Source organism: Camellia sinensis, chromosome 4 (genome assembly GCF_055761805.1).
Source record: "Camellia sinensis isolate YWXY chromosome 4, ASM5576180v1, whole genome shotgun sequence".
In the NCBI taxonomy this organism is placed as follows: domain Eukaryota; kingdom Viridiplantae; phylum Streptophyta; class Magnoliopsida; order Ericales; family Theaceae; genus Camellia; species Camellia sinensis.
In genome coordinates, this window is record NC_138964.1 from 192966098 (window position 1) to 192981648 (window position 15551).

Here is a 15551-nt window from a genome sequence, read left to right on the forward strand (position 1 = left end):
TCTTGACCCACCATTCACATATTAATTTGGATTGTGGAGGCCCTTTTTTCCTTTCCCCTAATTCTCAAACAATATGCTGCAACCAGCCACAATCATTTCATTAAATAAATCAAAGTAAATAAAGCTAATCATATAATCATTCATTAAAAAAAAAGATTAATAACCTATAGTTTCTGCGATATACAAAAACTTAAGAAACCAAAAGATTTAGAAATAACTCCTCCCCTCTCCCCCCTTCCTCAGTCAAACTCTCATGACCGAAAAACAGAATACCGAACAAAAAAATCATTATCAAGAATGTCGTCCAACTGCTTTGCCGCAAAGAAGAGCATTAGGAGGAATGTCATATTCATTAGCAAGGCTGTGGTTCGGGTTGAATACTCTCAGATAGAATTGCTGCCCAACATACTGTCTTTCCCATATTGCTGACCTCATATTCCACATGCCTTGGTTGTCCAATGAGACTAATATGGCCGTCCAGGAGTTAGGATATACCTAAAAATCCAGAACAAGCGAAAAAATGAAGGCAAATATAAGGCGATATGATTGGCAAAAATAGCAATGACAGCAATTACAATTGTTATCGAGGTTAGATTACCTGAGCAGTATGTCTTGTAAGAGCATCATCTAGATTGTAAGCCGTTCTGCTGGCACTTGACCACTGTCCGGAACCATAACTGTAATTTTGAAAATGGGAACAATGGTCAGGAACTAATTGCATCACAGAAGTCATGAAGGACAAGCAAAAGAATGGTTAAACTTACCCAACCACCCAAAAATCATAGCCATCAAGATGCCAAGATTGCATTGCGTTTTCGTTGTTTTGGAAAACGACTTCAATGAAGTCGTGGAGGGAGACAGGCACAACAGATGTAGCTAGGAATGCATGGCCATCAGAGGGAACGCTTTGGATGGAATCCAGGCTGAAGACTCCAGGGATGTTGAAATAATCGGCGAGCTTTAGAGGAGTATCGGGATTAATGTAGGAGACCCTGTTAACAGCGTATCGCTGTTTCCCATTTATTAGGGGAGCTGAGTTAGCAAACACAAATGTCTTTGTTGTTGTTATCTTTCCATAATGGTATGATCCCTGGGGGTTGGGCCTCGCTGCATTTGCTGTCAAGTTCCACCTTCAAAAAATAAAAAGGAAAAAATAATTAAAAATAAATTTAAAAAATCAGCACATTTGCTTGAATCTGACAAAAAATGGAAAAGTATAATTGAACACTTCTAATGTCCAATTACTCAAGGACTACTTTTTTCCCATCTCTTTCTGGCTTGTCGAGGGTCTGTTTGAATCAAAAGATCTGATAAGGGATTTGAAAAGAGAAAAGAAAAGAGAAGGGGAAACTAAACAAATTTAATAAGTTTTTCCCTTCGTACATACTTTTTCTCCAAACAATCTCTTCTCAAATCATTGACCCAAACAAAATCCGAGGAAAAAAATTTCTCTAATGGAAAATACATTCAGCAATTGCATATCAATGCACTGCGAGACTCTAGCTTTTCATGGTGACAATAGCTATGTTAAATGGAGACTGAAATAATTCCGCTGTGGTATCTCTGGTATTCTTGAGTCACTTGACAAATGATGATGAGCTTCTTGCTTCACATGCCATGTAAAACACTATAAAAACCAATAAAGAATTCCACTTTTCACCCAAACACATAATAGCAAGCCAGCCTAAAAATCTCAGATGTGCACGTACATCCTGCAAAATAAGGACGTTTGACGTCGTGCTTGTGTTTGTGAGTTCAGTTCTGGCATTTATATATACCTGAGGGATCTGGCTTGGTTCATAGACCACTGTATTTGGTCAGCTGGACTGGCAGGCACAGGTCCAGAAACTGAGGTTTGAGAATTCGTGTAGTGTAGCACTGAGGTAGCTGTAAGAACTTGCTTCGCAAACCGTGTAGACGCAACAATGTAGTAGTCCTTTGGAGACTGATTCAAGGTAACTAGGACAGACAAAGATTGGCCAACATGGACATCTAGAGAATCATATGTGTTCTGAACAACGTGAGATCCTTCAACCTCAACTAGCTTCATTGTATGGCCCTGAATCCTAAAGTTAATGGAGGTCGACAAGCCCACATTTGAAATCCTGAACATGTAGGTTTTTCCTGAAAAGCAAAAGAAAGTGAACCATTGTTAATCAAATCTTTCTTCTTTTTCGACAGGATTAAAATACTTGAAAATTGTTTAAACATTTTCCAATAATAAAATGATGGGGCGGACCTTGATCACCACTAAAGGTGGATTGAGTTTTCCCATTTATAAGGATGCCATCAGGAAAGGGAAGAGATTTCCCTGAATCCAAAAATTGCTGCAATGCCTGCAAACATCAAGACTTGGAAAATTAATTATAATTTATTGAAAACCATTAGAGCATAACAGGCATGTAAATTTCACGCAGGCACCATGCTTCTAGTCACATTTCAAAGTAAATTGACTCACTAGTATTAGAAAAGGAGACAGACTTCTGGCATAATATTTTCATTATCTTTAAAAAAAAATTGTTGAATTGTTTTAGAACACAAACATTATCTAAAATAATGTATTCCTAGTTGTTTAACAAACGCACACTGCCAATGCCATTATTTTCAAAAAATTTCAGATATATATTAAAAAATAAAATACTTAAACATGAAGAACATGAACTCATAAATGCAGAATTGTGTAATCTATATACATTAAAATATAGATTTCCTCACCTTATGGCTGGTCTTGTACCAATCACCAATAAGTAAAGTAAAATCCACAGCAGGTGTGGGATATGGTACAGGGATCACAGATCTGGCATATACATTTAGCCCTCCAAACCCTCCAACAGCTTTATGCATGAAAGTCGATGGAAAGTATGTGTAGGTTCCAATTTGATCTTTGGTTTGGAACTTGTAAGTGAAGTTTGAGTTAGGAAGGATAGGACAATTAGTCCCCAACACACCATCTTGCCAGGAATTCTTCCTCTGCTTAATTCCATTCCTAAAAGTAAAAATTTACTGTTATTAGACCGAGTTTTATTCTAAATGCCACATGAATGACGAGAAATTGCACAAAAGTAACAGTAAATTAGGCATTAATATTAGCAATACTATTTTCTCAAAATTTTGGACATTTTACATTTGACAAAGCAACATATGAGTTCAAGAAGTGTTCAAAACCCATTTAAGGATATAAATATGAGTATAAAATATGTTTTGGTAAGCGGAAATACAAAAAAACGTGTCGTTTTGCGGCACGAAAAAGGTTCAGGTTAAGGCAAATGGGTAATTGAAATTGACTCTCAAAACCTAAATATTTTAGGTTTATGATCCAATATTATAATGGACTCAAGGAGGCTACAAATATTCCAATGCTCGTAAACACATTCCAAATCATGCTACCGTTTAGTCTTTGTCATTCATTATGCATAGGGATAATGCACATTGGATTGAGCACATTTTTAAGGGTAATGTTAGGAATACCAAATAAATGACCAAATGTCTCACATGTAAAACATTTGGTCATTTATTTGGTAAAAAATTTGAGACTTATATCATTTTCCTATTTTTAAAAGTTAAAACAAGATATGGAACAGCTGGGAAACAATGGAACTAGTTAGTTTGCCAAATAGATAAGCTTCAGGACAAGTGTTCAGGTAATCTGCTCGATTAGCATAAATATTTTCAAGAAACAGGTATTTCATTCAGTCAAGCCTTCATGTGGACTTACTATGCAGCTCCAGGTTCAAATTTTTCAACTAAATAAGGGGGGAATATTGGATAAATGGAAAATTGAGAAACTAATGGCAAGTCAATGGAGTGCAAGTGACATATGTACCCCCTTCAAGTGAAAAACACGTGCCTTAGGAATAGTTCTCACTTGCACTCCACCGATTGATTTGCAATTAGTTTCTTCGTTTCCTATTTATCCAATATTTTCCCAAATTAAAATTAGTTAATCAAGCCATATGACCACCATACCAAAACTTATGCCCAATACAGGTACAACTACAAAATCCAAAGATGGGCCAATTCATTGAAAGATAATGAAAGAGACTTACCATGTCAAGAGAAAGGGGGCATCCAGCTTATTAATGACATTGATGATCAAGTTGTCATTAGTGACAACATCAAGTCTAGGACCAGGAAATTGCCCATTGATAAGAATAACCTTAAAAACCAAATACCAAAACTTCAGAAAAATTGAAAAAACTACTTGTTTATTGAAGGACAAAATGGTAATAAAGCCAAACCTGTTGAGGAACACCCATAGGAGAGGCTGTTCCATAAGTGACAGTCCATGTGAAGTATCTGTAAGCATCCTCTGCTTTCACCAGAGAAACACTCAACAAAGTCACAACAACAAAAACTGAATACAGTAAGACTGTTCTTCCCATTGTAGACAACACCAAAGCTCTTGTCTCTACAAATCTAGATGCAAAATGGACTGTGAATTAGTACCAATCAAGCAAACGACCCATTGTTCAGAAATAATTATACAAACACAATGCCCACATTATGTAAGCGAACAAACAAAACCCAGAAATGTGTGGATCTTGGGAAAGAAAGAATCAAGAAAGAGTGGGAAAATTATGGGAACTAACCAAGTATGTATATGAATGACTCTATTCTACAAAAATAGAAAGAAAGATCTGTCTCTCTCTTTCTTTTTCTGGTTTTCTTGAATCTGAAGTGGGAAATCAACTAAAATTATATAGGGATGTGTAGATGAAGTAAAAAATTGCGATTTTGTGAAAAAGATTTACTGGGTATGAGTTTATAATGTTTGTGAAAAAGGGCATCCAGTAAAGGGATGGCTGGCAATGAGCTCATAGTTGGGCCCATTTGTCACGCGGTTCCTCGTTATCATGAATTGCTTCAAAGCTACTGTGGAGTTCATTCATTGGATTCATACTCATTTTTATGAGTCTGTTCAAAAAAATAAATAAATACTTATTTTTATGATGGAAGTCAAGGATCAACTTTTTTATCTTCTAATTTTTTTGCAAGTTGGAGCGGTGGAAATATAACGCCTCAAACAAGATTAGCAAGACTTGCATTAATGCATTTATATTGATTGAAAAAAAAATATATTTTAAGTTTTAAATTTTTTATCAAATAAATGATTAAATGTTTCATATGGGTATGAAATTTATTTTTTTATGAGAGATATTTAGTTATTTGTTTGGTAAAAAATTTAGTATCCCTAATTACTCAAAAAAAAATAACCCTTTAAATTGGTCCTATTTACTATTTTTTTGAAAAATATTATTTATTATCCAATTTAATTGCTATTTTAATTTATTTTTCAGGTCATATATTAAAAAATTACATTTATATATAATGTCCAACGCATTTTAAAATAGAAAAGCTTATCATACTAGATGAAAAACTGCATATAACGTGAAGAGTTTTGATCATTTTTTCCCTATAATTTTTTTTTTTTTTCTATTTGTTTTATGTGATGAATATGCATTCACAAATAAATGTCATTTCTCATACAAGAAAAAAGATTTTAAAAAAAATAAAATATGAGATATTTTTTACGTATTTGAAAACCCCTTTTCCCTAATTTCATAATTCTTTTAGAGTCTTGTTAACATGTGCTTTAAGGGCATATGTTAAGAATTTATTTAATTATCGTAACTACCTCCACTTGTATGGAAAAATGTAAAACATAAATAGAAATAAATGTGCTGATTTTCAGAAACATAGATATTTTTGTACATGGGCGAAAATGTCCTCACATTTGAAATAACGAAATTGACTTATCTATAAAAAAAAAATGAAAATGACTGGTAGCTCGAAAAAAGTGGCCCGATTTTGGCTCAAATTCGAATTCGAAGACAGAGACAGAGGAGAAAAAGGGAGAGAAGAGAGAAAGAAGAGAAGAGAGGGAGAAAGAGAGAGGAGGAGAGGAGATCGTCGCAGCACCACCGCCGTCGCCTCGCCGCCGCCGATCGTCGCAGCACCAGAGATCGTCGCAGCACCACCGCCGTCGCCTTCGGCCCCGCCTTCGCCTCCTCCTCCCCCTGTGATTATGCCCCCTCCAGTCCTCCTCCTTCCTCCTCCTCCTTCCTCTTCTCCTTCTCTTCTTCTCCACCATTCTTGTTCTTCTTCCTTTTGCAACAAAAACACAGGAAAAAAAAAAAAAGACACCAAAAGTCGTTTTGGTGTCGAGCCAAATTCAAGCCAAACTCTTTCGAGCTACGTAGCAGGGTCGAAAAAAAAATATAACAAAATAAAATGATAATACCTTTTTGATGAATAAAGAAAAACATTAATATTTCATTATAAATAAAATAAATAAATTTATAAATCACATAAAATTATATTACTTTCTTTATTTAGAAGATCATTTAACTTGAAACAATTCTTTCAAATAGATTGATGAATTTCACTTATAATTAGTTTTAATCTATTAATTTTATAGTATTAGAACCCAAAAAAAATCCATTGATGCCATAATATTACAACCAAAATAAAAATAATAATACTTTTATAATACTAGAACCCAAAAAAAAAAATCCATTGATGCCATAATATTACAACAAAAAAAATAAAATAAAATGCATTTCAATTTATTCCAAATAAGTAAAAGTACTTTATTTAAAATTATGCAATCACTGTATGAATTACAAATTAATATATATATATATATAATTATAATAAAATAAAATAAAAGAATAAAAGCCAAATTATTGAATAAAGTTGAGGGAAATATAAGGACAATATTTTGGTCTCTATGTAAAAAATATCATTAATACTAATAGTTTTAAAAGCTTTTAGTACTTCATATACAAATTTGAATAATTATACTCATTTAATACATTCATTAACATATGTCCTTAGAACACGTGTTAACAGAAGTCATTCTTTTAACATTTTTTACTAATTTCCAAGCACTTTCACACCAGTAGAAATATTAAACAATTTCAAAAGAAAAATGTTATTGTACGGGAAAGAAATACGCCTTCTCGTATAATCCTGTTGACCAAATCCACGCTCCTCCGTACGACGTCGCTTTGTCACCTGAAAATAAAAACGTGAGCTAGCCGGCGGGTGTGTGCCGGAAACCTCTCCGATGCCTAAGTCAGTAAACTTGACAAATAGACAAAACTCTATGTTTTCAGAAAGCAAAATTGTGTGTTGTGTTCTGTTACCTCCTCCAATGTGATGTTTGTGAGCTTTTATAGGTTTCGAGTGGCACAATCCTAGTAGGACTTGTACTTCTCCATGCAAAGTCCTCCTAGGATTCATACTCCTAAGGATAATGCTTATCCTTTTACACCCCTTCCCACTGCTTTAACCAAGTAGGATGGTTTTCATCATGGCCGAACTGCCATACGACCGAGATAAGCCTGGCTATACTAAGCCACAGAGTAGGTTGTACTAACAGTAGTTCGGTTCTTCTTGCTACACCATATCTCGGTTCTCTCATACACGAACCATGGTGTGTTTGGACCGTTCTACCGAGTAACAACATTCCGACCGATCTACCCGGAATACCTTATGACCGGACTATCTCTGAGACCGGCCTAACTAGAAAGGCTGCACGGACCGAAGTAACTCAACATCTCTCCTGGGCCGGAGTAACTTTATCACTCTGACCGGAGTAACTTTCATATTTCCATTAGTCCTTTTTATCCAGTCCTTCGTACTTTGGGCCATAAAGTCCATCTCGCAGCTCGGCCCAACTTTTACCAAAAATTACCCTCTCAATTGCCCCTTAGTTCCATCTGCATAGCATGATTGGGATTACCAGTTTATCGGCCGAGCTGGAGTTTCTTAAGCCTTTCCAGCCGAGCTAAAAAGAACAGTTTAGCCTCTCCAACCGAGCTAAAAAAAAAAACTCTTAAGCTCTTAAGCCGTGCTAAAAACTTGTCAAACCTTTCAGTCGAGCTACTTTTACTCCAGGCTCTGTTTGTCCGGTCAAAACGTCTCTTCAATCACAGCGTCTGTAACGCTTCCCTTTCCAATGACACGTGGCGGACTCTGATAAGCCAGGGGCAGCTGTCACGCCGCCCTCGTACTACGAAATTTTTGAACAGTCCTGCCCTTTTTGCCTTTTCGTCCTTTACACAAAACAACCCCTCCATCTTTGAATCATTCACCTTCCATTCTTCATCTTCTCTCTCTGTGCTCTTGCTATTCTTCCGTTGCTTCTGAAGACTGATTTTGCTGCCACTTTCCCACCTCCAGTTCCCTCTTCTTCAACCTGGTAAGTAAACTCATTTTGCTTCCTTTGTTTTGCTTTCGTATCTGTTCTATGTATTTTGTTTACTGTATTTTTTGCAAAACATTTTCTTCCATTTCTGCTTCGCTTCTGTACTTTCATGGAAAAACAATAGCAGAACTCATGCGTGTATGAACTTCTGTAGAAAACTAGACTTAGATCCAAAATCATGTAGCAACCGAACCAGGATACCGTTTGTCCTATATAGGTAGATCACTTTAAACAATAACCGAACTAGAACTTGTAACAAAAGTTTCATTGAGTCACCAACTCCTGATTCACTGTAGCCGAAATAAAATTACCGAACGAGGTTTGAACATATTAGGAACTTCGATCTTCAACAGAGCTAAGCCTTTGGGGCTAAGCCAGCTTTCTTTGTTTCCGAACCAAAACTCGAAAAGCTGCCCCTAGAGGCTCAACCGAAGTAACAAAGCGCATACTTCAACCGATTTAGGCATTTTTGGGGCTAAACCAACTTTCTTAGTTTTTCTAGACCGAACTAAGTAAGCTGCCCCTAGACGATGAACCGGTCTAATAACCAACCTGCTTAAACCGAGCTACCAAACCTTTTGACGAACCGAGGCAGAACCAGTTTTTAAGGCCGAAGTAGGGCTCTTGTACCTTGCTTTTAATTTGTAGCACGGTCCAATGATCTGTGTTTAACCCCTTTGTTTTCTACTTTGCAGACTTAGGCTGCCCAGGCACTCCCGCGTGCGCTCAACCGAGCTACTGAGCACAACTTTTGCACCGATCTAACTTATCCTTAATTTTTACCAGAAATGGGTAAGTATAGGTATCTAGTAGATACTCCGGGCGGTTTAGCCGAATTCAGGAAGGACTATAACATACCTGATGATGTCCACTTGACCTTAGCCAAAAAAGATGTCATCCCATGGGATAATGAAGGCTTTGTCCCCTTCACCCTTTTATCCATTATAGAAACCGGACTACGGTTTCCAGTCCAACCATTGATCTGTGAATTTCTCAGGCAGACCAAATTATGCCCTACCCAACTGTCCACCAATTCATATCGCATCATTATGGGAAGAGCCGCACTGAACCACCAAGCCGGACTAAACCTTGGCCTGGCCGAAATCTTCCACCAATATTCCATCGGCTCAAAAGAAGATTGGTGGGTTTATTATCTTAGAATACGTCGCCGCCGAGAGAAGATAATTAAATATACACCGGACAAAGATTTAAACGACGATGATTTTTTCTGGGTCTCTGGGAACTTTGAGGATTTTCAAGCCCAAATTCCTGGCCGACCTATAAATTGGAAGAAAGGAGAGCCCGGTAATTTAACTTCGGTTATCTTTCTTGCATATATATATATATATATATATTTATTTCGGTTTGTTAGTCTATCAACCGAACTAATAGTTCTTCTTTCGCAGATTCCGCCCACCTCCATTCCTTATACAGCTATCCCAACCTTGCGATTTTGCGAGCTGCACTACGGCTTAAAGAAAGGAGTTTGGCTAAGCTTCTAAACTTTGAGCCGACCTACCGGTACAGCGGTCGCCGAAAAGCCAGAGTAACTGACTTTCTTCTCGAAGACGCCCCAGAGCCGGACCCAAACTTGCCGCAAATAAGATTAATTCCATTAACAGCTGAAGAGGAAATGGCCAAGAAGAACAGACTAAGGGCACTTCTGACCGAGACAAGCCGGCCCGAAGTACCGTTACCAAGCCAAACGCAGCCTGCCGTTGTGGCCCTCCCCTCTCAACAGCCGTCTTCATCGCGCCGAACCAAGCGCGCTCGAACCACTGTGTCTGAACCAAGTTTGGTTGACGAAGATGAGACTGCTGTTCCACCGATCCTGCCACCGAGCCCCCAACCGAAGCCCACTAACCGAACTACAACCAGCTGGGCACCGAAACTTACTTTTAACAACCGAGACGTCCTAGATGCTGATTCGGTTGTCGCTGAAAAAGATCACCAGCTGGCCTTTAGTCTGGCCAAGAGTGTGTGCCTCCCCAAGGATATGGAGCACCACCAAAAGCAGCTAAACACCGAATTAAAGTCCATTCGGTCTGCAACGAAGTCCATGATCCTGGTAGGTAGCTCTGTCCGCTTTTCTGTCTAGTTTTTTAAACTTTTACTTCGGCTCATGAGAAGTCCTTGTTTTGCCAGGCAATTCAGAAAAATTACAATACTCACAAGAAAGTGTTGGAACTCAGAAAAACTACAAGGGAAGCTGTGGCAGAAGCCGAAATGAAGTCGGTCGAGGTAGAAGACATCAAGAAGCAAATGGCCGAACTACAAGCCGAGAACAGCAGACTGACCGGACTAGTTAGTTCGGCCGAGGCAGAAAGGCAGAAGGCTGCCATATCTCTGAAGGACAAATACCTGCGCGAGCTGGTAAAGCTCGAAAGAAAGAAAAATGCCGAAATAAAAGAGAGCGCGAAGGAAGCCGGCAAACAAGGCTTCAAGAAGGCAGAGGATGCTTATGCCAAGCAATGCAATGCTGCCAAGGAGCTGTTCTTCAAGTGTGGCTGGAGGGCGGCTGTTGAGAAGCTCGGTCATGATCAGCAGACCGAGGTCTTCAACCCTCCAGCCTACTTCATACCGAATTCCCTTGCGGAGTATGCAAATGCCATGCAGCAACAGTTCCTTGAAGGCTCAGATTCTAATGAAGACTCTTCTTCTGAGGATACTCCGGTTGCTAGTGTGGACCAGACAGTTCGGTTGGAGCCCCCGGTGGAAGACCTGACTATTGATCTTCCAGGTGAAACCGTGGTTCCAACCGAAACCACTCTTCCAACCGTGAGTGAGCTCCCTTTTGAAGCCGGTCTTCATGCTAATGCTGATGCTGCTTTTGATGCCGATATTGAAGAACTTTTCTCTTGATTATGTACTTTTTCTTTTTCTGTTGCTTTTTACCTTTGTAACCGAACTATGCCCCTTCTTTGTAATGGTTTTTCAATGAATGAAAATTTTGCTTGAACTCTTATTCCGGTTTTGATTCGTGTGCTTGCACTTGTAATGTCTTCTATTACTCGAACTGTTTTTTCGGTTTTAGCTGGTTAAACTATGCTTACAAGCCAACCACTCTTTAGCCGATATATTTACTTCGGCTGAGGAGTACTCAGAGTTTGTTTAATCCAGCCAATCCAATTTCAGCCATACCCTTACTTCGGCTGATGAGAAACAAGAGTTGGTGTATTCCAGCCAACAACTCTTCAGCCCTACCCTTACTTCGACTAAAGAGTAACAGGACTTGGTTTATTCCAGCCAACCACTTTTCAGCCATACCCTTACTTCGGCTGAAGAGTAACAAGAGTTGGTTTATTCCAGCCAACCACTTTTCAGCCATACCCTTACTTCGGCTGAAGAGTAATAAGTGTTGGTTTAATCCAGCCAACCACTCTTCAGCCATACCCTCACTTCGGCTGAAGAGTAACAAGAGTTGGTTTATTCCAGCCAACCACTCTTCAGCCATACCCTTACTTCGGCTGAAGAGTAACAAGTGTTGGTTTAATCCAGCCAACCACTCTTCAGCCATACCCTTACTTCGGCTGAAGAGTAATAGGAGTTAGTTTATTCCAGCCAACCTCTAAGTTAGTTTTTCCAGCTAACTTAGAATAATGTTTGGTTATTCCGACCAAACGTCCTGCAGCCTGGATCCTAATCCTGGGCTTAGGAAGGTGTTGGTTTAATCCAGCCAACCTCTAAGTTAGTTTTTCCAGCTAACTTAGAATAAAATGCTTGCAATGTACCTAATCGTCACTAAAGCTTATCTTTTACAAAGAACAACTCGTGCTAAAAAGAATTGCTAGTTTTATTGAAGAAAGAAAAAATTACATATGTTTGAAAAAGAAAAGCTAAAAGTAAAATAACTTGAGATTGGTCGTGTTCCATGGCCTAGGGATTGCTTTGCCGTCCTTGTCTTTTAGGTGGTATGCCCCTTTGCCTGCTAACCCAACCACCTTGTAAGGACCTTCCCAGTTTGGCCCTAACTTGCCGTCTCCTGGAACCAAGGTGTTTCCCATTACTTTGCGCAGTACCCAATCGCCGATCTTGAATTGTCTGGGATGCACTTTTTTGTTGTATTTTTTGATTAACTCTCGTTGGTAAGCGGCGATGTGAACCAGTGCTCTTTCTCTTCTTTCTTCTGTAAGGTCGAGTTCCAATGTTATGGATTCTCCATTCAAGTCTGGATCAAAATTTTCGCTTCGAATTGTGGGGAGGCCAACTTCCAGTGGGATTACTGCTTTCATTCCGTAGGCTAAGGAAAATGGTGTTTCTCCTGTTGATCGCCGATGTGTGGTGCGGTAAGCCCATAAAACATGAGGAAGTTCATCCGCCCACTTGCCTTTTGCCTTCTCTAGCCTTTTCTTTAGTCCATCCAAGACGACTTTATTTGATGCTTCTGCTTGGCCATTCGCTTGAGGATATGCCGGTGTAGAATTGTAGAACTTTATCTTGTATTCTTCACAAAAGCTTCTGAAGATTCTGCCGTCGAACTGAGTACCATTGTCTGAGATCAGTGCTTTTGGTATGCCAAACCGAGTGATGATATTCTGCCAAACGAACTTCTTCACATCTTTTTCTTTGATTGATGCCAATGCTTCTGCTTCCACCCACTTTGTGAAGTAGTCTGTTGCTGCGAGAAAGAATTTTCTGTTGTCGGGTGCTGTTGGAAGTGGTCCTACTATGTCCAAGCCCCACATTGCGAAAGGCCATGGGCTAGTTAATGGTAGGAGTTCTCTTGCTGGTTGATGTATTTGGTGTGCGAATTTTTGGCATTTCTCACACTTCTTCACATATTTCTCTAAGTCTGCTTGCATATATGGCCACCAATAACCTTGTGAAATGGCCCTGTAAGCTAGCGACCTTCCCCCTTGATGGCTTCCGCACACTCCTTCGTGTATTTCGAACAAGAATGCTTCTACTTTGCTGGGATGAACGCACTTTAGGTAAGGCCCTGAGAATGACTTCTTGTATAATGCCAGAGATGGAGATAGCCAAAATCGCTGCGACTTCGCCCTTATTCTGTTGGCTTCTTTTTTTTCTTCTGGTAGGATGCCGTCTTTTAGGAACAGGATGATGGGATCCATCCAAGAGGGGCCTAATTCTGCGCAACATACTTCTTCTGCTTTGGGATCTTCTATGCTTGGTCTTGGTAAATAGTCAATCAGTAGTGGATGAGGTATGGAGGAATCTGCCATTGAGGCGAAGCCTGCTAGTTCGTCTGCTCTGCAGTTTTCCTCCCTGCCGATTTGCTCTATCCTTACTACTTCAAATTTCTTGATCTCTGTTCTGACCAACTCTTGGTACTTGGCCATCCTGTCATCCTTCGCTTCATAGTCGCCAGAAATTTGATTTACCACCAGTTGTGAGTCGCTGTAAACCATTAGTTCGGTGGCCTTCATATAGTGTGCTGACTTGAGTCCTGCGAGAAGCGCCTCATACTCCGCTTCATTGTTGGATGCTGGGAAGCCAAGGTTGATTGCTTGCTCTACAACCAGGCCGTCTGGAGAGATGAGGACTATGCCAAGTCCTGCACCATGCCGATTGGATGCTCCATCCACAAAGAGCTTCCACATCTCTCCAACGAATAACTTCCAGCAAGTGGAGGGGTCAGATGATGTCGTGGGGTCAAGAATGGTGTTTTCTTCAAGGTCCATGTTTGCTGTCTGCCCTTCGTCATCTGATTGTACTGTTGGTGAATCTTTGTTTGTTTCTTCCTTGTTGTCCTTGGTCTGGTCTGCCTTGGAGTCTGACTGAGTGCTAACTGCTAGGGGTTGCGCTATTCCGGCGTCAACTTCCATCCCTAGTTCGGTCATGTCAGTTAGGTCGACTAGGCAGATATGATGACTACCAAGAGTGAATTCTGCGACGAAGTCTGCCAAAGACTGGGCCTTTACTGCGGTTCTGGGTTGGAACTTGATGTCGAATTGTCCCAACTCTACTGCCCACTTTAAGATTCGCCCAGAAAAGTTCGCCCTCTCAAACAAAGCTTTTAGTGGAAAAGCTGTGAGGACGACTATGGTGTGGGCATGAAAGTAGTGTGCCAATTTTCTGGATGCCATCATTAATGCTAATGCTAGTTTCTCCAAGGGCAAGTACCTTGTTTCGGCTCCCAACAATGTCTTGCTGACATAAAAGATGGGCAAGTGTTGTATTCCTTCTGTACGAACCAACACTGCGCTAACTGCGTGCTGAGAGACTGCCAGGTACAAAAAGAGTTCTTCACCAGGTACTGGAGTAACAAGCAGTGGTGGGGAAGACATGTACTCTTTCAAACTTTCCAGAGCTCGGTCGCATTCTTCATCCCACTCAAACTTGGCTTTTAAAGCTTGAAAGAATGGTCGTAATCTGTCTGACGACTTACTTATGAACCGATTGAGCGCAGCCGCCATGCCGGTGAGATGCTGCACTTCTTTGACTGAGTTTGGTCTCTCCAACTTCTGGATTGATTTGATCTGGGAGGGGTCTGCTTCTATACCCCGGTTGGTCACAAGGAAGCCCAAGAATTTGCCAGATCCAACTTCGAATGCGCACTTGGACGCATTAAGGCGCAACTTGTGTTTCTTCAAGACTTCAAACATTTCTCCCAAGTCCCTAAGACGGTCATTCTCATCCTTGCTTTTGACCACCATGTCGTCGATGTAAGCCTCCATTGTTCTGCCTAACAATGGTTCAAACATCTTGGTGACCATCCGTTGGAATGTCGCCCCTGCGTTCTTTAGGCCAAAGGGCATGACCTTGTAGCAGTACAATCCCCTTGGTGTTGTAAAGGATGTGACCTCCTGGTCTGGTTCATGCATGGCGATTTGGTGGTAGCCTCTGTATGCATCCAGAAAGCTAAGTCGGTTGTGCCCTGCCATCAGGTCCACCAGTTGATCTATCCTTGGTAGAGGAAAGTTATCTTTTGGGCAGGCCTTGTTGACAGTTTTGTAGTCGACGCAGACACGCCATTTACCATTCTTTTTTGGCACTACGACTGTGTTGGAGATCCATCTTGAGTAGTGCATTTCTCTAATTGCTCCTGCCTCCAGCAGGTTGCCTACTTCTTCTGCCATTATTTCGGCGTGGTGGAGTGCCGATCTGCGTGTGCATTGAATGACTGGTCTGGCGGATGGGTGGACATTGAGTTGGTGACTGATGAAGTTTGGATCAATGCCTAGCATGTCGTAGGGCGTCCAGGCAAACACTTCGATGTTAGAGGTCAAGAATTCCAAGACCTCTAATCTCTCAGCGCTGGACAACGATGAGCCAAGCAAGAAGAACTTATCCGGGTTCTTCTCATCTATTTTTACCTCCACCAAGTCCTCCACCGCTTTCTGATCAGCCTCTTTACCGACGTCCACGAATAGTTCAT

General features: G+C 40.3%; 2 protein-coding genes across 2 annotated transcripts; one reads left to right on the top strand and one right to left on the bottom strand.

Moving 5' to 3' along the window:
• Positions 1 to 115: 115 nt before the first annotated feature.
• Positions 116 to 4916, bottom strand: LOC114280040 (L-ascorbate oxidase homolog). Its single transcript, XM_028222351.2, has 9 exons — positions 4590 to 4916; positions 4239 to 4416; positions 4047 to 4156; positions 2716 to 2986; positions 2240 to 2336; positions 1779 to 2124; positions 765 to 1130; positions 599 to 677; positions 116 to 495 (listed from the first exon to the last, which is right to left on the bottom strand). Exons 2-9 carry the CDS (start codon positions 4380 to 4382, stop codon positions 292 to 294), a joined length of 1617 nt encoding a protein of 538 aa, XP_028078152.1. The 5' UTR covers positions 4383 to 4416; positions 4590 to 4916; the 3' UTR covers positions 116 to 291.
• Positions 4917 to 9000: 4084 nt separating this feature from the next.
• On the top strand, positions 9001 to 11173 carry LOC145824330 (uncharacterized). Its single transcript, XM_082923971.1, has 3 exons — positions 9001 to 9004; positions 9619 to 10280; positions 10358 to 11173. Exons 1-3 carry the CDS (start codon positions 9001 to 9003, stop codon positions 11072 to 11074), a joined length of 1383 nt encoding a protein of 460 aa, XP_082780097.1. The 3' UTR covers positions 11075 to 11173.
• Positions 11174 to 15551: the final 4378 nt, after the last annotated feature.